Below are 25,694 nucleotides of genomic sequence, written 5' to 3'. Positions count from 1 at the left end.
ACTCCAGTGATGTCACTCAGTGGAGGCTAGCAAGGGAACAGAATCATGGAGGAGGAGGAGGAGGAGGAGGCATGGGTAATGGCTGGAGGGACCTGTGGTTTTTTCACAATTGAGAAAGGTATTGAAACCCACACACAGGAAGATGAGCTGCTGCATGCAACAGCTGATGGATACCCTAATAAACGAAACTAAATGAAACACCTGACCACACACACACACACACACACACACAGACACAGACACAGACACAGACACACACACACACACACACACACACACACACACACACACACACACACACACACACACACACACACACACCCCTGTCTCACTCTCTCCCTCTCTCTCACTTCATCTTTACTCTGTTCCTTAATCAACTTTACTTTACTTTCGTCTCTACGGGATTTTATGTTGTTGTTGAGTTTCTTTCTTTCTTGGCCTTTAAATGTTCTGCTTTTCACTGAACTTATTTGCTATATATCGACTTGTTTTCTACTTTTCCATGTCCATTAGTATCATCACTGGTGGCTGGTTTGAAGGACAGAGGAGTCTATTGGGCGACAAGACGACGTTGTGGTATAATTTTACTTCCGTAAAGGGGATAGCAGTTAGTATGATGCTTTTTTTTATCTGAAGGATAAAAGTAAATGTTGTGCTTCTGTATGTTCATGGTAAAGCAACATCATCACTGCTATGCTAAAGCACACTTGTACGTTAAAGTTACATTGGCACTATACATTCTCACAAACAAACATCCTCATTTGCCAAATATGGGCCCAAAGAGATGTGTCATGGCTGCTATCTGTAATGGTATAACTGACACTTCCTTCCTTCCATCTCTTTAAAATAGGCCAAGCATACAGGGAGGGAGGGGGGGAGTACCCCATCTCCCCCCTCTCTCTAAATATTTCAGCCTCTTATTTTCCCAAAGTTAATTTCCCCATTGCATTAATGCAAACGTATGTAATACGTTGAGAGATACTTATTGTTAATGTAATAATGAAACAATGTGTTATGTGTATCTTTGTATAGTGGAAACATAAGTAATAAAAAGTATTAAGAAATGTAGCTTTACTATGATAAAACACAATCGTTGACCATTCAGTAGGATGTACGGTGTCCATATTTGGTCGGCAGGTAGCCTAGTGGTTAGAGCGTTGGGCCAGTAACCCGAAAAGGTTGCTGGATCGAATCCCCGAGATGACAAGGTAAAAATGTGTCGTTCTGCCCCTGAACAAGGCAGTTAACCCTCTGTTCCTAGACCGTCATTGTAAATAAGAATTTGTTCCTAACTGACTAGTTAAATAAAGGTAAAATAAACATACATAAAAAAAGTGGTGGAAAAAGTACTCAACTGTCTTGAGTAAAAATACAAATTAAAAGTAAATACTATACATCACATTCCAAATCAGAAGACACCATTTTCTTTCTTTTTTAAATTTATGGACAGCAAGGGGCACACTCCAACACTCAGACATCATTTACAAATGCAGTGTTTGTGTTCAGTGAGTCCAACATATCAGAGGCAGTAGGGATGACAACGCATTATATTGATAGATGCGTGAATTGCACCATATTGCTGTCCTGCCTGAGCATTCTAAATGTAACGAGTACTTCTGAGCGTTACGGAAAATGCATGGTGTAAAAAGTACAGATTTTCTTTAGGAATGTAGTGGAGTAAACGTACAAGTTGTCAAAAATATAAATAGTAAAGCAAAGAAGCCCCCCCCCCCCCAAAAAAAGTACTTCAAAGTATTTTATACTTAGTTACTTTATACCACTGCATATCATTTGAGCGGCACGCACCACAAGCAAAATCATTGTAATTTCACTTTGCCTGTAAGAACCATGAGCACGGCGGGCACAGTCTGACTAGGCTTCGTGGTTTCGCAATCTCTGACTCGTAGCCTTCTATCAGCCTACCGAAGGTTGTACCTTTGCAGAAACCTGCATGTCCGGTAGCTCGCGGGCTGTCAATTAGTAGCTTGCAACTAGATACTGAGAAATATTCTGTAGGCCTAATATTGCATCATTAAATCTATGAAATATTTTTTCTCCCCAAACTGTTAACAAGCATTCAACGCCATTCTGCATTTTTGCCATATATTTTCCGAAGATTAATCGGTTAAATCATATTGTTAAAATATTTTCATTCAGTTACAAAAGTAACAGTCCTGGCTGTTCCTTATATGAGAGCGTAACGTAGCCGCTTCGCTTCGCAACGCAGCCAAGCTGTGTCTGTATGTGTCTCTGTGCAAAAATAAAAACGACAGGATATTTGTACCTCGATAAAACAGCTCTGCTTTGCTCGGTAAGTACTATCGACCAAATAAGGCATTTCTACTCTCATTTTATCAAAAATGTATGCTGCTGAGTCAAGTTAATAATAAATAAATAAAAACATTGACACAAATGTTTGCGATGAAGGGGCACGGTCAAGTAGTGTGCTTGCTGAGACTACACTTTTGTTATTCCTCATACTTTTCATGATTAGTCTGTTTCTTCATGATTTGTTGTCAAATATGCAGAAACTTTTTTATAGTCGCCTAGTCCTGTAACTGCAGTCTACAGATTTGTCCAAATCCAAAACGTTTTTCTTTTCTTCTCATATCTTAAAAAGACAAGATTCTCAAGGCAACAGTCAAATGATTTTTGTTCAAACTGTGTGATTTTAAGAACCAAAACGCAAATACATTATGTATGCAGACAGTGCTGTTCTTTGTTTCCATTAACCAAGGCCTACACAATAACAAAATATGCAGGCTGTAGCCTATATGAGTAGCTTGCAAAAAAAGGTTTTAGTATGAAGTAACTCTTATGAAAGACAAGGTTGAAGACCTCTGCCCAAACTTAAAATATAACCCATATTACCGGAGCTACATTTTATTATTTTAATTGCAGAGTTTGGGCTGTAATTTATGGATATATATCAATCAATCAATCAAGTTTATTTTATATAGCCCTTCGTACATCAGCTAATATCTCGAAGTGCTGTACAGAAACCCAGCCTAAAACCCCAAACAGCAAGCAATGCAGGTGTAGAAGCACTGTGGCTAGGAAAACTCCTAAGAAAGGCCAAAACCTAGAAGAAACCTAGAGAGGAACCAGGATATGAGGGTGGCCAGTCCATCTTCTGCTGTGCCGGGTGGAGATTATAACAGAACATGGCCAAGATGTTCAAAATGTTCATAAATGACAAGCATGGTCAAATAATAATCAGGAATAAATGTCAGTTGGCTTTTCATATATATATATAGCTTGTTTGCTAATTTCATAATGATAATTATAAATTAATACGTATGCAATGTTGTTTTTATATGAACATAATCTGTGACCAAATTGAAATGCAAAACTCCAGTTGACAGTTCTAGTTCAATGTCCTACCAGATAACACTGCCATACTGAGAAAGAAAATTGTTAAAAGATAAATAAAAATTCACATTTGTAATTGTACTACTTTACTGTGATTGCATTATTTGTGACAAAAATAAAACGAACTAAAACTAGTTGCTAATTCTAATAATGCTTTTGCTTAACTACAATTACACAATTTAAAATTCTTTATGGTAAAACAATATTCATTCCTCCCATTTCAATGATGTTTCTATTCATTCTATTTATCAGTCATATTACCAGGGTTAGAGGTTCCAAGCCTGTCTATTCATTCTATTTACCAGTCATATTACCAGGGTTACAGGTTCCAAGCCTGTTCTATTCATTCTATTTACCAGTCATATTACCAGGGTTAGAGGTTCCAAGCCTGTTCTATTCATTCTATTTACCAGTCATATTACCAGGGTTACAGGTTCCAAGCCTGTTCTATTCATTCTATTTACCAGTCATATTACCAGGGTTAGAGGTTCCAAGCCTGTTCTATTCATTCTATTTACCAGTCATATTACCAGGGTTAGAGGTTCCAAGCCTGTTCTATTTACCAGTCACATTACCAGGGTTAAAGGTTCCAATCCCTGTTCTATTTACCAGTCACATGACCAGGGTTAGAGGTTCCAATCCCTGTTCTATTTACCAGTCACATTACCAGGGTTAGAGGTTCCAATCCCTGTTCTATTTACCAGTCACATTACCAGGGTTAGAGGTTCCAAGCCTGTTCTGTTTACCAGTGATATTACCAGGGTTAGAGATTCCAAGCCTGTTCTATTCATTCTATTTACCAGTCATATTACCAGGGTTACAGGTTCCAAGCCTGTTCTATTTACCAGTCACATTACCAGGGTTAGAGGTTCTAAGCCTGTTCTATTTACCAGTCACATGACCAGGGTTAGAGGTTCCAAGCCTGTTCTATTCATTCTATTTACCAGTCACATTACCAGGGTTAGAGGTTCCAAGCCTGTTCTATTCATTCTATTCACCAGTCATATTACCAGGGTTAGAGGTTCCAATCCCTGTTCTATTTACCAGTCACATTACCAGGGTTAGAGCTTCCAAGCCTGTTCTATTCATTCTATTTACCAGTCACATTACCAGGGTTAGAGGTTCCAAGCCTGTTCTATTTACCAGTCACATGACCAGGGTTAGAGGTCCCAATCCCTGTTCTATTTACCAGTCACATTACCAGGGTTAGAGGTCACAATCCCTGTTCTATTTACCAGTCACATTACCAGGGTTAGAGGTTCCAAGCCTGTTCTATTCATTCTATTTACCAGTCATATTACCAGGGTTAGAGGTTCCAAGCCTGTTCTATTTACAAGTCACATTACCAGGGTTAGAGGTTCCAAGCCTGTTCTATTCATTCTATTTACCAGTCACATTACCAGGGTTAGAGGTTCCAAGCCTGTTCTATTCATTCTATTTACCAGTCATATTACCAGGGTTACAGGTTCCAAGCCTGTTCTATTCATTCTATTTACCAGTCATATTACCAGGGTTAGAGGTTCCAAGCCTGTTCTATTCATTCTATTTACCAGTCATATTACCAGGGTTACAGGTTCCAAGCCTGTTCTATTCATTCTATTTACCAGTCATATTACCAGGGTTAGAGGTTCCAAGCCTGTTCTATTCATTCTATTTACCAGTCATATTACCAGGGTTACAGGTTCCAAGCCTGTTCTATTCATTCTATTTACCAGTCATATGACCAGGGTTACAGGTTCCAAGCCTGTTCTATTCATTCTATTTACCAGTCATATTACCAGGGTTACAGGTTCCAAGCCTGTTCTATTCATTCTATTTACCAGTCATATTACCAGGGTTACAGGTTCCAAGCCTGTTCTATTCATTCTATTTACCAGTCATATTACCAGGGTTAGAGGTTCCAAGCCTGTTCTATTCATTCTATTTACCAGTCATATTACCAGGGTTAGAGGTTCCAAGCCTGTTCTATTTACCAGTCACATTACCAGGGTTAGAGGTTCCAAGCCTGTTCTATTTACCAGTCATATTACCAGGGTTAGAGGTTCCAAGCCTGTTCTATTTACCAGTCATATTACCAGGGTTAGAGGTTCCAAGCCTGTTCTATTCATTCTATTTACCAGTCATATTACCAGGGTTAGAGGTTCCAAGCCTGTTCTATTTACCAGTCATATTACCAGGGTTAGAGGTTCCAAGCCTGTTCTATTCATTCTATTTACCAGTCACATGACCAGGGTTAGAGGTTCCAAGCCTGTTCTATTTACCAGTCATATTACCAGGGTTAGAGGTTCCAAGCCTGTTCTATTCATTCTATTCACCAGTCATATTACCAGGGTTAGAGGTTCCAATCCCTGTTCTATTTACCAGTCACATTACCAGGGTTAGAGGTTCTAAGCCTGTTCTATTTACCAGTCACATGACCAGGGTTAGAGGTTCCAAGCCTGTTCTATTCATTCTATTTACCAGTCACATTACCAGGGTTAGAGGTTCCAAGCCTGTTCTATTCATTCTATTCACCAGTCATATTACCAGGGTTAGAGGTTCCAATCCCTGTTCTATTTACCAGTCACATTACCAGGGTTAGAGGTTCCAAGCCTGTTCTATTCATTCTATTTACCAGTCACATTACCAGGGTTAGAGGTTCCAAGCCTGTTCTATTTACCAGTCACATGACCAGGGTTAGAGGTCCCAATCCCTGTTCTATTTACCAGTCACATTACCAGGGTTAGAGGTCACAATCCCTGTTCTATTTACCAGTCACATTACCAGGGTTAGAGGTTCCAAGCCTGTTCTATTCATTCTATTTACCAGTCATATTACCAGGGTTAGAGGTTCCAAGCCTGTTCTATTTACAAGTCACATTACGAGGGTTAGAGGTTCCAAGCCTGTTCTATTCATTCTATTTACCAGTCACATTACCAGGGTTAGAGGTTCCAAGCCTGTTCTATTCATTCTATTTACCAGTCATATTACCAGGGTTACAGGTTCCAAGCCTGTTCTATTCATTCTATTTACCAGTCATATTACCAGGGTTAGAGGTTCCAAGCCTGTTCTATTCATTCTATTTACCAGTCATATTACCAGGGTTACAGGTTCCAAGCCTGTTCTATTCATTCTATTTACCAGTCATATTACCAGGGTTAGAGGTTCCAAGCCTGTTCTATTCATTCTATTTACCAGTCATATTACCAGGGTTACAGGTTCCAAGCCTGTTCTATTCATTCTATTTACCAGTCATATGACCAGGGTTACAGGTTCCAAGCCTGTTCTATTCATTCTATTTACCAGTCATATTACCAGGGTTAGAGGTCCCAATCCCTGTTCTATTCATTCTATTTCTATGTGCTGTTGCATTGTTATTTATTTTTAAACGGTTATTGCAGTTATATTATTTTCACGATGATGTTCATCCATAACCGTCGGTTACATGGTTATACGGGAATTGTGCCAGCCCTATTCAAATGTACTAGTTTCCCTCACTTTGATTACTCGTAATTGCTCCTGAGGGGATTAATCAAGTTGAATTAAATTCAATTGAGAATTGACTTGAATGTATTGTAATGTCTCCCTAGGACCAGCGAGGGGCGCATGTTGAGACGGAGCCTCTGTGTGTTCTGGATTTCTTTGTGACAGAGCACCTTCAGAGGCACGGCTACGGACTGGAGCTGTTTAGCTTCATGCTGCAGGTGAGACCAAGCCTTTACCTGGGACGGATTCAGGGTTGGAGTTTACCTGGGACAGATGCAGGGTTGGAGTTTACCTGGGTCGGATGCAGGGTTGGAGTTTACCTGGGTCGGATGCAGAGTTGGAGTTTACCTGGGTCAGATGCAGGGCTGGAGTTTACCTGGGTCGGATGCAGGGTTGGAGTTTACCTGGGTCGGATGCAGGGTTGGAGTTTACCTGGGTCGGATGCAGGGTTGGAGTTTACCTGGGTCGGATGCAGGGTTGGAGTTTACCTGGGTCGGATGCAGAGTTGGAGTTTACCTGGGTCAGATGCAGGGCTGGAGTTTACCTGGGTCGGATGCAGGGTTGGAGTTTACCTGGGATGGGTGCAGGGTTGGAGTTTACCTGGGTCGGATGCAGGGTTGGGGTTTACCTGGGTCGGATGCAGGGTTGGAGTTTACCTGGGTCGGATGCAGGGTTGGAGTTTACCTGGGTCGGATGCAGGGTTGGAGTTTACCTGGGTCAGATGCAGGGCTGGGGTTTACCTGGGACGGATGCAGGGTTGGAGTTTACCTGGGTCAGATGCAGGGCTGGGGTTTACCTGGGACAGATGCAGGGCTGGGGTTTACCTGGGACAGATGCAGGGTTGGAGTTTACCTGGGTCGGATGCAGGGTTGGGGTTTACCTGGGACAGATGCAGGGTTGGAGTTTACCTGGGACAGATGCAGGGTTGGGGTTTACCTGGGACAGATGCAGGGCTGGGGTTTACCTGGGATTGGTACAGGGCTTGGGTTTACCCAAATCTAGGGAATTTCACATGACTGGGAATACAGATATGTATCTGTTGGTCACAGAAGGTAGAGGCGTTGATCAGAAAACCAGTCGGTATCTAGTGTGACCACTATTTGTCTCATGCAGCGTGACACATTTCCTTCGCATAGAGTTGATCAGGCTGTAGATTGTGGTCTGGAATGTAGTCCCACTCCTCTTCAATGGGTGTGTGAAGTTGCTGGATATTGGCGGGAACTGGAACATGCTGTCGTACATGTCGATCCAGAGCATCCCAAACATGCTCAATGGGTGACATGTCTGGTGAGTATGCAGGCCTTGGAAGAACTGGGACATTTTCAACTTCCAGGAATTGTGTACAGATCCTTGCGACATGGGGCCGTGCATTATCCTGCTGAAACATGAGGTGATGGCAGCAGATGAATGACAGGACAATGGGCCTCAGGATCTCGTCACGGTATCTCTGTGCATTCAAATTGCCATCGATAAAATGCAATTGTGTTCGTTGTCTGTAGCTTATACCTGCCCCATAGCATAACCCCACCGCCACCATGGGGCACTCTATTCACAACGTTGACATCAGCAAACCGCTCGCCCACACAACGCCATTCACATGGTCTGCGGTTCTGAGGCCGGTTGGACCTACTGCCAAATTCTCTAAAATGACGTTGGAGGCGGCTTATGGTAGAAAAATGTACATTCAATTCTCTGGCAACAGCTCTGGTGGACATTCCTGCAGTTCGCATGCCAATTGCACGCTCCCTCAAAACTTGAGACGTGGCATTGTGTTGTGTAACAAAACTGCACATTTTAAAGTGGCTTTTTATTGTCCTCAGCACAAGGTGCACCTGTGTAATGATCATGCTGTTTAATCAGCTTCTTGATATGCAACACCTGTCAGGTGGATGGATTATATTGGCAGAGGACAAAGGCTCACTAACAGGGATATAAACAAATTTGTGCACAAAGTTTGAGAGAAATAAGCTTTTTGTGCGTATGGAACATTTCTCAGATCTTTTATTTCAGCTCATCACTTTAAAATGTTTTTTTTTTTTTTTTACCTTTTATTTAACTAGGCAAGTCAGTTAAGAACAAATTCTTATTTTCAATGACAGCCTGCCTGCCGGGGAACAACTGCCTTGTTCCGGTTACTAGTCCAACGCTCTAACCACTAGGCTACCTGCCTCCCCACTTTACATGTTGCGTTTATTTCTTTGTTCAGTGTATTTAGATTTTTAAAATTCAAATCACTTCCTGAATTGAGTGACTTCAATTAGAATTGACACCAACCCTGGACAGAAGGAATGACCACTATAGCCTGGTTACAGCTGGGGTGTATTCACTAGGAACCAAAGGGAAGCAAACGGGACGAAACGGGAATGGACCTACCTGAATTTGTCCTATAAGAAACTCTCCTTTTCATTGCAAAACAAACATTTTTAGCGAAACGTTTTGTTACGGTTTGCACTAATGAATACACCTCAACTCTCACCATTGTTGAGTACCATATTCTTGATTTTTGACCAGGCTATGAAAAGTAGAACGCACGGACTGAAATGTGACGGTGGCTGACGGCAGAGTTGTTGGAATAGAAATTACATTGTTAGAAATTACAGGGTGTTGCCAAGAGGCTGTTCTTCAAATGTCTGTTTGCTTGTTGAGACGTGTCGTAATTGCTATGTTTTACCTCCATCTCTTCCCCTCCATGTTCAGCACAAAAAGGTGGATCCAGTGCTGATGGCTTACGACAGGCCCTCCCCTAAGTTCCTCTCTTTTCTGGAGAAGCATTACTGTCTGAAAAACAGTGTACCTCAGGTATGATTTGATGTCTCTCCTGTGATTGTGCCACCAGTGCTTTGTATTCCTCAACGCTGTATCTTCACTCTGGTAAATTATTATACAGGCCTGACAGTACAGCCTAAGATAATGCAAATAGATACTAACTGTTTCAGATTGAAATAAGACAGGAGGTGAAGAGGGGGGGGGTATTGGCTAAATATAGAAAATACTTAAGAGAGGCTGGGCCCTACGGTTAATGATTCTGGTAAACAGACTAGCTACATGACCTGGATGTCATTATCATGGGCGCGGTCATCTATCATCTACCTGGGGCGGATTATTAATTATTAATATGTTTTTCAGTTTCCTCTCTCTCCCCTCCTCTCTCTCCCTTTACCTGTCCACTTGTCTCCCCTTCTCTCTCCCCTCTCCCCTTCTCTCCCTTCCCTGTCCACTTGTCTCCCCTCCCCTTCTCTCTCTCTCTCTCCCTTTCCTTGTCCACTTGTCTCCCCTCTCCCCTTCTCTCTCCCCTCTCCCCTTCTCTCTCCTTTCCATGTACACTTGTCTCCTCTTCTCTCTCTCCCCTTCCCTGTCCACTTGTCTCCCCTCTCCCCTTCTCTCTCCCCTCTCCCCTTCTCTCTCCCTTCCCTGTCCACTTGTCTCCCCTTCTCTCTCCCTTCCCTGTCCACTTGTCTCCCCTCTCCACTTCTCTCTCCCCTCTCCCCTTCTCTCTCCCCTCTCCCCTTCTCTCTCCCTTTCCCTGTCCACTTGTCTCCCCTCCTCTCTCTCTCCCTTTCCCTGTCCACTTGTCTCCCCTCTCCCCTTCTCTCTCCCTTCCCTGTCCACTTGTCTCCTCTTCTCTCTCTCCCCTTCCCTGTCCTCTTGTCTCCCCTCTCCTCTTCTCTCTCCCCTCTCCCCTTCTCTCTCCCTTTCCCTGTCCACTTGTCTCCTCTCCCCTTCTCTCTCCCCTCTCCCCTTCCCTGTCCACTTGTCTCCCCTCTCCCCTTCTCTCTCCCTTTCACTGTCCACTTGTCTCCCCTCCTCTTCTCTCTCCCCTCTCCCCTTCTCTCTCCCTTTCCCTGTCCACTTGTCTCCCCTCCTCTCTCCCTTTCCCTGTCCACTTGTCTCCCCTCCTCTTCTCTCTCCCCTCTCCCCTTCTCTCTCCCTGTCCACTTGTCTCCCCTTCTCTCTCCCTTCCCTGTTCACTTGTCTCCTCTCCTCTTCTCTCTCTCCCATTCCCTGTCCACTTGTCTCCTCTCCCCTTCTCTCTCCCCTCTCCCCTTCTCTCTCCCTTCCCTGTTCACTTGTCTCCCCTCCTCTTCTCTCTCTCTCTCCCCTTCTCTCTCCCTTCCCTGTCCACTTGTCTCCCCTCCCCTTCTCTCTCTCTCCCTTTCCTTATCCACTTGTCTCCCCTCCCCCCTTCTCTCTCCCCTTCTCTCTCCCTTCCCTGTACACTTGTCTCCTCTTCTCTCTCTCCCCTTCCCTGTCCACTTGTCTCCCCTTCTCTCTCCCCTCTCCCCTTCTCGCTCCCTTTCCCTGTCCACTTGTCTCCCCTCCTCTTCTCTCTCCCCTCTCCCCTTCTCTCTCCCTTTCCCTGTCCACTTGTCTCCTCTCCCCTTCTCTCTCCCCTCTCCCCTTCCCTGTCCACTTGTCTCCCCTCTCCCCTTCTCTCTCCCTTTCACTGTCCACTTGTCTCCCCTCCTCTTCTCTCTCCCCTCTCCCCTTCTCTCTCCCTTTCCCTGTCCACTTGTCTCCTCTCCCCTTCTCTCTCCCCTCTCCCCTTCCCTGTCCACTTGTCTCCCCTCCTCTTCTCTCTCCCCTCTCCCCTTCTCTCTCCCTGTCCACTTGTCTCCCCTTCTCTCTCCCTTCCCTGTTCACTTGTCTCCTCTCCTCTTCTCTCTCTCCCATTCCCTGTCCACTTGTCTCCTCTCCCCTTCTCTCTCCCCTCTCCCCTTCTCTCTCCCTTCCCTGTTCACTTGTCTCCCCTCCTCTTCTCTCTCCCCTCTCCCCTTCTCTCTCCCTTCCCTGTCCACTTGTCTCCCCTCCCCTTCTCTCTCTCTCCCTTTCCTTGTTCACTTGTCTCCCCTCTCCCTTCTCTCTCCCCTCTCCCCTTCTCTCTCCCTTCCCTGTACACTTGTCTCCTCTTCTCTCTCTCCCCTTCCCTGTCCACTTGTCTCCCCTTCTCTCTCCCCTCTCCCCTTCTCTCTCCCTTTCCCTGTCCACTTGTCTCCCCTCCTCTTCTCTCTCCCCTCTCCCCTTCTCTCTCCCTTTCCCTGTCCACTTGTCTCCTCTCCCCTTCTCTCTCCCCTCTCCCCTGCTCTCTCCCTTCCCCTGTCCACTTGTCTCCCCTCCTCTTCTCTCTCCCCTCTCCCCTTCTCTCTCCCTTTCCCTGTCCACTTGTCTCCTCTCCCCTTCTCTCTCCCCTCTCCCCTTCTCTCTCCCTTTCCCTGTCCACTTGTCTCCCCTTCTCTCTCCCTTCCCCGTTCACTTGTCTCCTCTCCTCTTCTCGCTCTCCCATTCCCTGTCCACTTGTCTCCTCTCCCCTTCTCTCTCCCCTCTCCCCTTCTCTCTCCCTTTCCCTGTCCACTTGTCTCCCCTCCTCTTCTCTCTCCCCTCTCCCCTTCTCTCTCCCATTCCCTGTTCACTTGTCTCCTCTCCTCTTCCCTCTCCCCTTCTCTCTCCCATTCCCTGTTCACTTGTCTCCTCTCCTCTTCTCTCTCTCCCTTCCCTGTCCACTTGTCTCCCCTCTTCTCTCTCTCCCTTCCCTGTCCACTTGTCTCCCCTCTTCTCTCCCCCCTCTCCCCTTCTCTCTCCCTTCCCTGTCCACTTGTCTCCTCTCCTCTTCTCTAGGTCAATAACTTTGTGGTGTTTGCTGGTTTCTTCACCAACAGATCAGGTAATATTCCATGTCTGCGCCAGGCTATGTCTTCATTCATTCTGTGTTATTTTGGATGAGTAGTGTTGTGCAACTGGCTTGCGTCCCAAATGGCTCCCTTTCCCCTAATGTGGTTCACTACTGTTGATCAGAGCCCTATGAGTCCTGGTTAACAGTAGTACACTAAGTTGGGACTAGAGTGTCAGTCGGGACGCATCCAGTTGCGCAACACTACTCATCCAAAATAACAGCAGTACTCTGGTGTAGTCAGTGTTGACTTCCTGCCTGTGGTGGTGTGGTGACTGGTAATAGGAACAGGGTTTGTGCTTAGCGTGGGCGTCCACACCCTCACAGATGTCTGCTTGTGTCACGCCTAATACAGACTGGGCTGTCTCTCTGTATCCTTGCTAAAAACAGACACACTCTAATGTTTGCAACAGTTTTTTATATTTTTATTTAGATAAGCTAGATGTTACAGCGTCCTGTCAACGCATGTATTAAACCACTCAACGGTGTCGTACTAAAACCCCAATCTGTAGCGGCCATCTTAGTACTGATAAAACTGTCTGTGGAGGCCCATTGCCGAGACTTGCGTGTAGCAGACATGTCGTACACTGTGTTCAGTCTCCAGAAGCATGTCTGTCTGTACGCTCTAGTATGAGATAGTAGTATGAGATAGTAGTATTAGTAGTAGTATGAGATAGTAGTATTAGTAGTAGTATGAGACGAGCTATAGTGCTGCTTTTCTGAAGTAATACATTGTAAAAAAAAATTTTTTGTTAAATGAACAAAAGTAGGCTACAAAAAAATGATCCCAATTTCCCCATTTGCACCCTCCAGTATATTGGACATTTTTGGAGAGTCACTAACCCTGGAAAGTGCTGTTCTGTGAAGTGCACTACTTCAGAGTTGACTTGTTCTTATTACATTATTCCGCCGGCTTTTGTTTCACCAAACTTTCCCAGGCTCGCCTCCCTCTCCTCTGCCGGATCAGAGAACGTACGGCTTTTTGTAAGAAACTCTCTGTCTCTGTTACTCTTCCTCTTTCCTCGCCTCCCTCTCCTCTGCCGGATCAGAGAACGTACGGCTTTTTGTAAGAAACTCTCTGTCTCTGTTACTCTTCCTCTTTCCTCGCCTCCCTCTCCTCTGCCGGATCAGAGAACGTACGGCTTTTTGTAAGAAACTCTCTGTCTCTGTTACTCTTCCTCTTTCCTCGCCTCCCTCTCCTCTGCCGGATCAGAGAACGTACGGCTTTTTGTAAGAAACTCTCTGTCTCTGTTACTCTTCCTCTTTCCTCGCCTCCCTCTCCTCTGCCGGATCAGAGAACGTACGGCTTTTTGTAAGAAACTCTCTGTCTCTGTTACTCTTCCTCTTTCCTCGCCTCCCTCTCCTCTGCCGGATCAGAGAACGTACGGCTTTTTGTAAGAAACTCTCTGTCTCTGTTACTCTTCCTCTTTCCTCGCCTCCCTCTCCTCTGCCGGATCAGAGAACGTACGGCTTTTTGTAAGAAACTCTCTGTCTCTGTTACTCTTCCTCTTTCCTCGCATCCACTCTCCGCTTTCTTTCTCGTTTAGCTGCTCTATCCCTTCATTGATGTCAGGGCCCTCTTCCTCGTTCTCTCTCTCTCTCTCTCTCTCTTTCTCTCTCTGTCTCTGTCTCTCTCTGTCTCTGAGAGAGAGAAAGAGAAAGAGGAGGAGAAACAGGGGCCCTGACATCAACAAAGGGATCTCGGTCTCTCCTTTCTCTCTCTCTCTCTCTCTCTCTCTCTCTCTCTCTCTCTCTCTCTCTCTCTCTCTCTCTCTCTCTCTCTCTCTCTCTCTCTCTCTCTCTCTCTCTCTCTCTCTCTCTTTCTCCTGTCTGTGTCTGTGTTTGTTTGCTTTGCTTTTCTGTATCACTACCCTGCTTCTCTCCCAGCTGGGTCCATTATATGACACAATGTATCTGACAGATATACTGTAGATATATGATCATATACTGGAGCTAGTCTCCCAGGTACCAGGCTGCTATGGTTACCCTGAGATCAGATAGATACACTGCCCTTAACAATGTCGCTGGCTGCCTTCCCCACACCACTGATAGTAATAGACCTGTTTGTAGTCCCACCCACTACCAGAGCCACATACACACATACAGTGCCTTGCAAAAGTATTCACCCCCTTGGCATTTTTCCTATTTTGTTGCATTACAACCTGTAATTTAAATGGATGTTTATTTGGATTTCATATAATGGACATACACAAAATAGTCCAAATTGGTGAAGTGAAAAAATAAATAAAACTTGATTCAAAAAATTCTATAAAATAAAAACGCAAAAGTGGTGCGTACATATGTATTCACCCCCTTTGCTATGAAGCCCCTAAATAAGATCTGGTGCAACCAATTACCTTCAGAAGTCACATAATTTGTTAAATAAATTCCACCTGTGTGCAATCTAAGTGTCACATAATCTGTCACATGATCTCAGTATATATATAGTTGAAGTCAGAGGTTTACGTACACCTTAGCCAAATACATTTAAACTCAGCTTTTAACAATTCCTGACATTTAATCCTAGTAAAAATTCCCTGTCTTAGGCCAGTTAGGATCACCACTTTATTTTAAGAATGTGAAATGTCAGAATAATAGTAGAGACAGTGAGCCCCATGCCTCACTGTCCATTTGGAAGACCCATTTGCGACCAAGCTTTAACTTCCTGACTGATGTCTTGAGATGTTGCTTCAATATATCCACATAATTGTCCTTCTTCATGATGCCATCTATTTTGTGAAGTGCACCAGTCCCTCCTGCAGCAAAGGACCCCCACAACATGATGCTGCCACTCCCGTGCTACACGGTTGGGATGGTGTTCTTCGGCTTGCAAGCATCCCCCTTTTTCCTCCAAACATAACGATGGTCATTATGGCCAAACAGTTCTATTTTTGTTTCATCAGACCAGAGGACATTTCTCCAAAAAGTATGATCTTTGTCCCCATGTGCAGTTGCAAACCATAGTCTGGCTTTTTTATGGTGATTTTGTAGCAGTGGCTTCTTCCTTGCTGAGCGGCCTTTCAGGTTATGTCGATGTAGGACTCGTTTTACTGTGGATATAGATACATTTGTACCTGTTTCCTCCAGCATCTTCACAAGCTCTTTTGCTGTTGTTCTGGGATTGATTTGCACTTTCATCTCTAGGAGACAGAACACGTCTCCTTCCTGAGTGGTATGACGGCTGCGTGGTCCCATGGTGTTTAAACTGGCTTACTATTGTTTGTACAGATGAAAGTGGTACCTTCAGGTGTTTGGTACCTTCAGGTGTTTGCTCCCAAGGATGAACCAGACTTGTGGAGGTCTACAATTTTTTTTCTGAGGTCTTGGCTCATTTCTTTTGATTTTCTCATGATGTCAAGCAAAGAGGCACTGAGTTTGAAGGTAGGCCTTGAAATACATGCACAGGTACACCTCCAATTGACTCAAATGATGTCAACTAGCCTATCAGAAGCTTCTAAAGCCATGACATAATTTTCTGGAATTTACCAAGCTGTTTAAAGGCACAGTCAACTTAGTGTATGTAAACTTCTGACCCACTGGAATTGTGATACAGTGAATTATAAGTGAAATAATCTGTCTGTAAACAATTGTTGGAAAAATTACTTGTGTCATGCACAAAGTAGATGTCCTAACCGACTTGCCAAAACTATAGTTTGTTATCAAGACATTTGTGGAGTGGTTGAAAAACGAGTTTTAATGACTCCAACCTAAATGTATGTAAACTTCCGTCTTCAACTGTACACCTGTTCTGAAAGGCCCCAGAGTCTGCAACACCACCAAGCAAGGGGCACCACTAAGCAAGGGATGCCACCAAGCAAGCGGCACCATGAAGACCAAGGAGCTTTCCAAACAGGTCAGGGACAAAGTTGTGGAGAAGTACAGATCAGGGTTGGGTTATAAAAAGATATCAGAAACTTTGAACATCCCACAGAGCACCATTAAATCCATAATAAAAAAATGGAAAGAATATGGCACCACAGCAAACCTGCCAAGAGAGGGCCGCCCACCAAAACTCAAGGACCAGGCAAGGAGGGCATTAATCAGAGAGGCAACAAAGAGACCAAAGATAACCCTGAAGGAGCTGCAAAGCTCCACAGTGGAGATTGGAGTATCTGTCCATAGGACCACTTTAAGCTGTACACTCCACAGAGTTGGGCTTTACGGAAGAGTGTCCAGAAAAAGGCCATTGCTTAATAAAAAAATATGCAAACACGTTTGGTGTTCGCCAAAAGGCATGTGGGAGACTCCCCAAACATATGGAAGAAGGTACTCTGGTTAAATGAGACAAACATTTTGCTTTTTGTCCATCAAGGAAAACGCTATGTCTGGCTCAAACCCAACACCTCTCATCACCCCAAGAACATCATCTCCACAGTGAAGCATGGTGGTGGCATCATCATGCTGTGGGGATGTTTTTCATTGGCAGGGACTGGGAAACTGGCCAGAATTGAAGGAATGATGGATGGCGCTAAATACAGGGAAACACTTGGAAACCTGTTTCAGTCTTCAAGAGATTTGAGACTGGGACAGAGGTTCACCTTCCAGCAGGACAATGACCCTAAGCATACTGCTAAAGCAACACTCGAGTGGTTTAAGGGGAAACATTTAAATGTCTTGGAATGGCCTAGTCAAAGCCCAGACCTCAATCCAATTGAGAATCTGTGGTATGACTTAAAGATAGCTGTTCACCAGCGGAACCCATCCAACTTGAAGGAGCTGGAGCAGTTTTGCCTTGAAGAATGGGCAAAAATCCCAGTGGCTACATGTGCCAAGCTTTTAGAGACATACCCCAAGAGAGTTGCAGCTGTTATTGCTGCAAAAGGTGGCTCTACAAAGTATTGAGTTTGACTTTGGGAGGGTGGGGGGGGGGGGGGGGGGGTGAATAGTTATGCACGCTCAAGTTTTCAGTTTTTTTGTCTTATTTCTTGTTTGTTTCTTCAAAGTGGTAGGCATGTTGTGTAAATCAAATGATACAAACCCCCCCAAAATCAATTTTAATTCCAGGTTGTAAGGCAACAAAATAGAAAAAATGCCAAATGGGGTGAATACTTTCGCAAGCCAATGTATGAGACAAGTAGAGATATGTTTGTATAGATGGCTCTTGAAAATAAAGGAGAGCTGCACACTCTAGGAGCTCAGATGCAAAAATATTTAATTTACCAACGTTTCGACAGGCAAGCTGTCTTCATCAGGGTACAATCACAGACACTGCGGGAGGACTCGTTTATATATAGTGTCAAGACACACAGGTGTCTGTAATCATGGCCAAGAGTGGCCTAATATCATTGGTTAATTTCTCATATTAAAATGGCATAGAAAGAGCAACATACAATAAATACAAATGGATAGCATACGATCATAGACTCACTTAAGACCACACAAGCCTACAAACAACCACAATGGCAAAGTCACAACAAACACAATAATCACAAGAATGGCTTCAGATCAAAGTCCACGTTGAGACCGAAGGGAGCAAGGGTCTTTAAGTTAAAGATCCAAGCAGCCTCTCGTCTTAACAATAAATGATCAAGGTCACCCCCTCTCCTAGGGAGGGTGACATGTTCGATGCCAATATAATGCAAAGATGAAATCGAGTGGCCTGCCTCCAAAAAGTGGGCCGCAACTGGGTAGGTCAAGTTTTTGCACCTAATGGTGTTACGATGCTCTGAGATACGTACTTTTAATTCACGCTTTGTTTTACCCACATCATTTTTACCACAAGGACAAGTTATAAGATAAATAACTGCCTTAGTGGAGCACGTAATAACACCTTTGATTGGGATCTGTTTCCCTGTGTGTGGGTGTTTGAAGGATCTGCATTTATAAGTGCCATTGCATTGAGCACAGCCATTACACTTATAATTTCCATCCAGTAGGGGCGCAAATAGACGTTGTTCAGGAATATCTTGGGGTGGTAAATCAGAGTGTACCAATTGGTCTCGGAGATTTCTGCCCTGCGAAAATACGACCAAGGGAAGGTCCGAAAACACATTACCGAGACTATCATCGGATTTTAGAATGTGCCAATGGCTCTACCTGTTTGTATAGATGTATTTACCTGTTTATATAGATGTATTTACCTGTTTGTATAGATGTATTTACCTGTTTGTATAGATGTATTTACCTGTTTGTATAGATGGCTCTATCCACTAACATTCAATGTCTGCCATTTTTTTATAGAGGCAAGTTACATTAACCTCACTCCACTTTAATGTTCTTGGACAAAGACATTTTCTCAGGATCATATGACATCTACGTATAGTGAATGTGTTTTCTCAGGATCATATGCCATCTACGTATAGTGAATGTGTTTTCTCAGGATCATATGCCATCTACGTATAGTGAATGTGTTTTCTCAGGATCATATGACATCTACGTATAGTGAATGTGTTTTCTCAGGGTCATATGCCATCTACGTATAGTGAATGTGTTTTCTCAGGGTCATATGCCATCTACGTATAGTGAATGTGTTTTCTCAGGATCATATGACATCTACGTATAGCGAATGTGTTTTCTCAGGGTCATATGACATCTACGTATAGTGAATGTGTTTTCTCAGGGTCATATGACATCTACGTATAGTGAATGTGCAGTACGTTGCAGTGTTTGTTTGTATGAAGGTTACACGGCATGTTTAGGTCCTCTCAGGTTGTACCCAGGCCTGCCATTGGGTTGCCATTGGGTTGCCATAGGGTTGCCTTTGGGCTGCCATTGGGTTGTCATAGGCCTGCCATAGGGTTGCCATAGGCCTGCCATAGGCCTGCCATAGGCCTGCCATAGGGTTGCCATAGGGTTGCCATTGGGTTGCCATAGGCCTGCCATTGGGCTGCCATTGGGTTGCCATAGGGTTGCCATTGAGTTGCCATAGGCCTGCCATAGGGTTGCCATAGGCCTGCCATAGGGTTGCCATAGGGTTGCCATAGGGTTGCCATAGGGTTGCCATTGGGTTGCCATAGGCCTGCCATTGGGCTGCCATTGGGTTGCCATTGGGTTGCCATTGGGCTGCCATTGGGTTGCCATAGGCCTGCCATAGGGTTGCCATAGGGTTGCCATAGGCCTGCCATAGGGATGCCATAGGCCTGCCATAGGGTTGCCATAGGCCTGCCATAGGGTTGCCATAGGCCTGTCGTAGGGCTGCCACAGGGTTGCCATAAGCCTGCCATAGGGTTGCCATAGGCCTGCCATAGGGTTGCCATAGGGTTGCCATAGGCCTGTCATAGGGTTGCCATAGGGTTGCCATAGGCCTGCCATAGGGTTGCCATAGGGCTGCCATAGGCCTGCCATTGGGTTGCCATAGGCCTGTCGTAGGGCTGCCACAGGGTTGCCATAGGTCTGCCATACCATAGGGTTGCCATAGGTCTGCCATACCATAGGGTTGCCATAGGTCTGCCATACCATAGGGTTGCCATTGGGTTGCCATAGGTCTGCCATACCTTAGGGTTGCCATAGGCCTGCCATACCATAGGGCTGCCACAGGGTTGCCATAGGTCTGCCATACCTTAGGGTTGCCATAGGCCTGCCATACCATAGGGCTGCCACAGGGTTGCCATAGGCCTGCCATACCATAGGGCTGCCACAGGGTTGCCATAGGTCTGCCATACCTTAGGGTTGCCATAGGCCTGCCATACCATAGGGCTGCCACAGGGTTGCCATAGGCCTGCCATACCATAGGGTTGCCATAGGCCTGCCATACCATAGGGTTGCCATAGGCCTGCCATACCATAGGGTTGCCATAGGCCTGCCATACCATAGGGTTGCCATAGGGTTGCCATAGGTCTGCCATACCATAGGGTTGCCATAGGGTTGCCATAGGGTTGCCATAGGGTTGCCATAGGGTTGCCATAGGCCTGCCATACCATAGGGTTGCCATAGGCCTGCCATACCATAGGGTTGCCATAGGGTTGCCATAGGCCTGCCATACCATAGGGTTGCCATAGGCCTGCCATACCATAGGGTTGCCATAGGGTTGCCATAGGCCTGCCATACCATAGGGTTGCCATAGGGTTGCCATAGGCCTGCCATACCATAGGGTTGCCATAGGGTTGCCATAGGTCTGCCATACCATAGGGTTGCCATAGGCCTGCCATACCATAGGGTTGCCATAGGCCTGCCATACCATAGGGTTGCCATAGGCCTGCCTTAGGGTTGCCATAGGCCTGCCATAGGGTTAACATAGGGTTGCCATAGGCCTGCCATAGGCCTGCCATAGGGTTGCCATAGGCCTGCCATAGGCCTGCCATAGGCCTGCCATAGGGTTGCCATGGGGTTAACATAGGCCTGCCATAGGGTTAACATAGGGTTGCCATAGGCCTGCCATAGGGTTGCCATAGGCCTGCCATAGGGTTGCCATAGGCCTGCCATAGGGTTGCCATAGGCCTGCCATAGGGTTGCCATAGGCCTGCCATAGGGTTGCCATGGGGTTAACATAGGGTTGCCATAGGCCTGCCATAGGGTTGCCATAGGCCTGCCATAGGGTTGCCATGGGGTTAACATAGGCCTGCCATAGGGTTGCCATGGGGTTCACATAGGTCTGCCATAGGGTTGCCATGGGGTTAACATAGGCCTGCCATAGGGTTGCCATAGGCCTGCCATAGGGTTGCCATGGGGTTAACATAGGCCTGCCATAGGGTTGCCATGGGGTTCACATAGGTCTGCCATAGGGTTGCCATGGGGTTAACATAGGCCTGCCATAATGTTTTCCTCCCGTGCTGACTGTATCCTCTTCCACAGCGGCCCAGTCGAGAAAGGTTCCCCCCAAAAAGCTGGACGGAGAGATCAAGCCCTACTCACTAACACAGAGAGGGGGTGAGCCACCGTTTCAACTTGGACAGAACACGTGGAGGATAACTCCTAATGGGCCAGTTTCCCGGACCCAGATTAAGGCTAGTCCTGGATTAAACACATTTAATGGAGATTCTTAGCCCAGGACTAGGCTTAATCTGTCCCGGGAAACCAGCCCAGTACAGCTGGAATACGTCAGATTTACATCATTTAGTTGTACTAGAAAGCCCAGTCAAGACATTGTATGACAGCTCGATGAGGATACATCATATTGTCCCTGGGACTAAACATTGTTAATTGTAGGGATATTTCCCCATTGTAAACAGAGTGCTGAAGGACAGTAGTCATTCGGCTGCGTTTGTGTGGCCTCTCTATGACAGGCATATCTATCTATTCTGCCTCGTTACTGTAGGTCAGTTTAGTCTGAAAGACACTGAGCCATTCACTAGGATAAGCATTCAGGAGCAGCTTGGTGAACAGTAGGACGTTGAAAAATGTAACATAGGACTTCTGTGTCCAGTCTAGTCTAATGTAACATAGGACTTCTGTGTCCAGTCTAGTCTAATGTAACATAGGACTTCTGTGTCCAGTCTAGTCTAATGTAACATAGGACTTCTGTGTCCAGTCTAGTCTAATGTAACATAGGACCTCTGTGTCCAGTCTAGTCTAATGTAACATAGGACTTCTGTGTCCAGTCTAGTCAAATGTAACATAGAAGCTGTGTCCAGTCTAGTCTAATGTAACATAGGACCTCTGTGTCCAGTCTAGTCTAATGTAACATAGGACTTCTGTGTCCAGTCTAGTCTAATGTAACATAGGACCTCTGTGTCCAGTCTAGTCTAATGTAACATAGGACTTCTGTGTCCAGTCTAGTCTAATGTAACATAGGACCTCTGTGTCCAGTCTAGTCTAATGTAACATAGGACTTCTGTGTCCAGTCTAGTCTAATGTAACATAGGACCTCTGTGTCCAGTCTAGTCTAATGTAACATAGGACTTCTGTGTCCAGTCTAGTCTAATGTAACATAGGACCTCTGTGTCCAGTCTAGTCTAATGTAACATAGGACTTCTGTGTCCAGTCTAGTCTAATGTAACATAGGACCTCTGTGTCCAGTCTAGTCTAATGTAACATAGGACTTCTGTGTCCAGTCTAGTCTAATGTAACATAGGACTTCTGTGTCCAGTCTAGTCTAATGTAACATAGGACCTCTGTGTCCAGTCTAGTCTAATGTAACATAGGACTTCTGTGTCCAGTCTAGTCAAATGTAACATAGGACTTCTGTGTCCAGTCTAGTCTAATGTAACATAGGACTTCTGTGTCCAGTCTAGTCAAATGTAACATAGAAGCTGTGTCCAGTCTAGTCAAATGTAACATAGGACTTCTGTGTCCAGTCTAGTCTAATGTAACATAGGACTTCTGTGTCCAGTCTAGTCTAATGTAACATAGGACTTCTGTGTCCAGTCTAGTCTAATGTAACATAGGACTTCTGTGTCCAGTCTAGTCTAATGTAACATAGGACCTCTGTGTCCAGTCTAGTCTAATGTAACATAGGACTTCTGTGTCCAGTCTAGTCTAATGTAACATAGGACTTCTGTGTCCAGTCTAGTCTAATGTAACATAGGACTTCTGTGTCCAGTCTAGTCTAATGTAACATAGGACTTCTGTGTCCAGTCTAGTCTAATGTAACATAGGACCTCTGTGTCCAGTCTAGTCTAATGTAACATAGGACTTCTGTGTCCAGTCTAGTCAAATGTAACATAGAAGCTGTGTCCAGTCTAGTCTAATGTAACATAGGACCTCTGTGTCCAGTCTAGTCTAATGTAACATAGGACTTCTGTGTCCAGTCTAGTCTAATGTAACATAGGACCTCTGTGTCCAGTCTAGTCTAATGTAACATAGGACTTCTGTGTCCAGTCTAGTCTAATGTAACATAGGACCTCTGTGTCCAGTCTAGTCTAATGTAACATAGGACTTCTGTGTCCAGTCTAGTCTAATGTAACATAGGACCTCTGTGTCCAGTCTAGTCTAATGTAACATAGGACTTCTGTGTCCAGTCTAGTCTAATGTAACATAGGACCTCTGTGTCCAGTCTAGTCTAATGTAACATAGGACTTCTGTGTCCAGTCTAGTCTAATGTAACATAGGACCTCTGTGTCCAGTCTAGTCTAATGTAACATAGGACTTCTGTGTCCAGTCTAGTCTAATGTAACATAGGACTTCTGTGTCCAGTCTAGTCTAATGTAACATAGGACCTCTGTGTCCAGTCTAGTCTAATGTAACATAGGACTTCTGTGTCCAGTCTAGTCAAATGTAACATAGGACTTCTGTGTCCAGTCTAGTCTAATGTAACATAGGACTTCTGTGTCCAGTCTAGTCAAATGTAACATAGAAGCTGTGTCCAGTCTAGTCAAATGTAACATAGGACTTCTGTGTCCAGTCTAGTCAAATGTAACATAGGACTTCTGTGTCCAGTCTAGTCTAATGTAACATAGGACCTCTGTGTCCAGTCTAGTCAAATGTAACATAGGACTTCTGTGTCCAGTCTAGTCAAATGTAACATAGGACTTCTGTGTCCAGTCTAGTCTAATGTAACATAGGACTTCTGTGTCCAGTCTAGTCAAATGTAACATAGAAGCTGTGTCCAGTCTAGTCAAATGTAACATAGGACCTCTGTGTCCAGTCTAGTCTAATGTAACATAGGACCTCTGTGTCCAGTCTAGTCAAATGTAACATAGGACTTCTGTGTCCAGTCTAGTCTAATGTAACATAGGACTTCTGTGTCCAGTCTAGTCAAATGTAACATAGAAGCTGTGTCCAGTCTAGTCAAATGTAACATAGGACCTCTGTGTCCAGTCTAGTCAAATGTAACATAGGACCTCTGTGTCCAGTCTAGTCAAATGTAACATAGGACCTCTGTGTCCAGTCTAGTCTAATGTAACATAGGACCTCTGTGTCCAGTCTAGTCAAATGTAACATAGGACCTCTGTGTCCAGTCTAGTCAAATGTAACATAGGACCTCTGTGTCCAGTCTAGTCAAATGTAACATAGGACTTCTGTGTCCAGTCTAGTCAAATGTAACATAGGACCTCTGTGTCCAGTCTAGTTTAATGTAACATAGGACTTCTGTGTCCAGTCTAGTCAAATGTAACATATGACTTCTGTGTCCAGTCTAGTCTAATGTAACATAGGACTTGTCTCCCCCCTCTCCTCTCCCTCATGGTATTGTCTCCCCCCTCTCCTCTCCCTCATGGTATTGTCTCCCCTCTCCATCATGGTATTGTCTCCCCCTCTCCTCTCCCTCATGGTATTGTCTCCTCTCTCCCTCATGGTATTGTCTCCCCCCTCTCCTCTCCCTCATGGTATTGTCTCCTCTCTCCCTCATGGTATTGTCTCCCCCCTCTCCTTTCCCTCATGGTATTGTCTCCTCTCTCCCTCATGGTATTGTCTCCCCCCTCTCCTTTCCCTCATGGTATTGTCTCCTCTCTCCCTCATGGTATTGTCTCCCCCCTCTCCTTTCCCTCATGGTATTGTCTCCTCTCTCCCTCATGGTATTGTCTCCCCCCTCTCCTTTCCCTCATGGTATTGTCTCCTCTCTCCCTCATGGTATTGTCTCCTCTCTCCCTCATGGTATTGTCTCCCCCCTCTCCTCTCCCTCATGGTATTGTCCTCCCCCCTCCAGCTGTGCGAGAGGAGCAGAGGCCTCTCCCCTGGCCTTTGTGTTGCCCCGTGGCTCCACCCTTCTCTCCTCCGTTGTCGGTATCCTCCCCGTGCTCCCCAAGCAGGGCCCGCCAGTGCCCCAACCCCGGGGGCTACAGGGGCCCGGCCCCCAACCCCCCACTCATCGACAGCCTCAACTACAGGGTAAAACGCACCAGGTATGGTATTCCTGAAAAACTGTCAAAACTAAATGCCCAGGTTTTACAGGAGGGATCCCTGACTCCCTGAATCAGGAGGGACTAAGTCATTTTGGAGGTTGTCAGCATTTATTTATTTTTTTACCCTAGGTACTAATACAACTTCACTCCATGCAAACTATCTAAACTAATCCAGTTTTGTGGGAGAGTGTACAGCACAGCATTAAATCTGAGGGCCTGTCTGTATCTCTGCCAGGTGTGGAAGGCTTGGCCCTGGGGACACAGCATTCTGAGGGCCTGTCTGTATCTCTGCCAGGTGTGGAAGGCTTGGCCCTGGGGACACAGCATTCTGAGGACCTGTCTGTATCTCTGCCAGGTGTGGAAGGCTTGGCCCTGGGGACACAGCATTCTGAGGACCTGTCTGTATCTCTGCCAGGTTAGGAAGGCTTGGCCCTGGGGACACAGCATTCTGAGGGCCTGTCTGTATCTCTGCCAGGTGTGGAAGGCTTGGCCCTGGGGACACAGCATTCTGAGGGCCTGTCTGTATCTCTGACAGG

The 25,694-nt window shown here is 45.3% G+C and overlaps 1 protein-coding gene across 1 annotated transcript; it reads left to right on the top strand.

The window, feature by feature from the left end:
- Window positions 1-45: 45 nt before the first annotated feature.
- On the top strand, window positions 46-25,173 carry atat1 (alpha tubulin acetyltransferase 1). The gene is made up of 7 exons (XM_038965798.1): window positions 46-75; window positions 6,942-7,055; window positions 9,535-9,636; window positions 12,451-12,496; window positions 13,441-13,486; window positions 21,233-21,307; window positions 24,963-25,173. The coding sequence occupies exons 1-7, from the start codon at window positions 46-48 to the stop codon at window positions 25,171-25,173; spliced, it is 624 nt and encodes a 207-aa protein (XP_038821726.1).
- Window positions 25,174-25,694: the final 521 nt, after the last annotated feature.

The sequence above is a fragment of the Salvelinus namaycush genome, chromosome 27, assembly GCF_016432855.1.
Source record: "Salvelinus namaycush isolate Seneca chromosome 27, SaNama_1.0, whole genome shotgun sequence".
Classification (NCBI taxonomy): Eukaryota; Metazoa; Chordata; class Actinopteri; order Salmoniformes; family Salmonidae; genus Salvelinus; species Salvelinus namaycush.
Note: the sequence above shows the minus strand (reverse complement) of the source record. Positions and strands in the feature narration are given on the sequence as shown.

Excerpts from the sequence above, each read along its gene's own strand:
- atat1 (XM_038965798.1), top strand. The coding sequence starts at position 46 with ATGGAGGAGGAGGAGGAGGAGGAGGCATGG. Across the intron at positions 76-6,941 it reads AGGAGGAGGAGGAGGCATGG|GACCAGCGAGGGGCGCATGT; the intron begins GTAATGGCTGGA and ends ATGTCTCCCTAG. Across the intron at positions 12,497-13,440 it reads TTTCTTCACCAACAGATCAG|GCTCGCCTCCCTCTCCTCTG; the intron begins GTAATATTCCAT and ends AAACTTTCCCAG.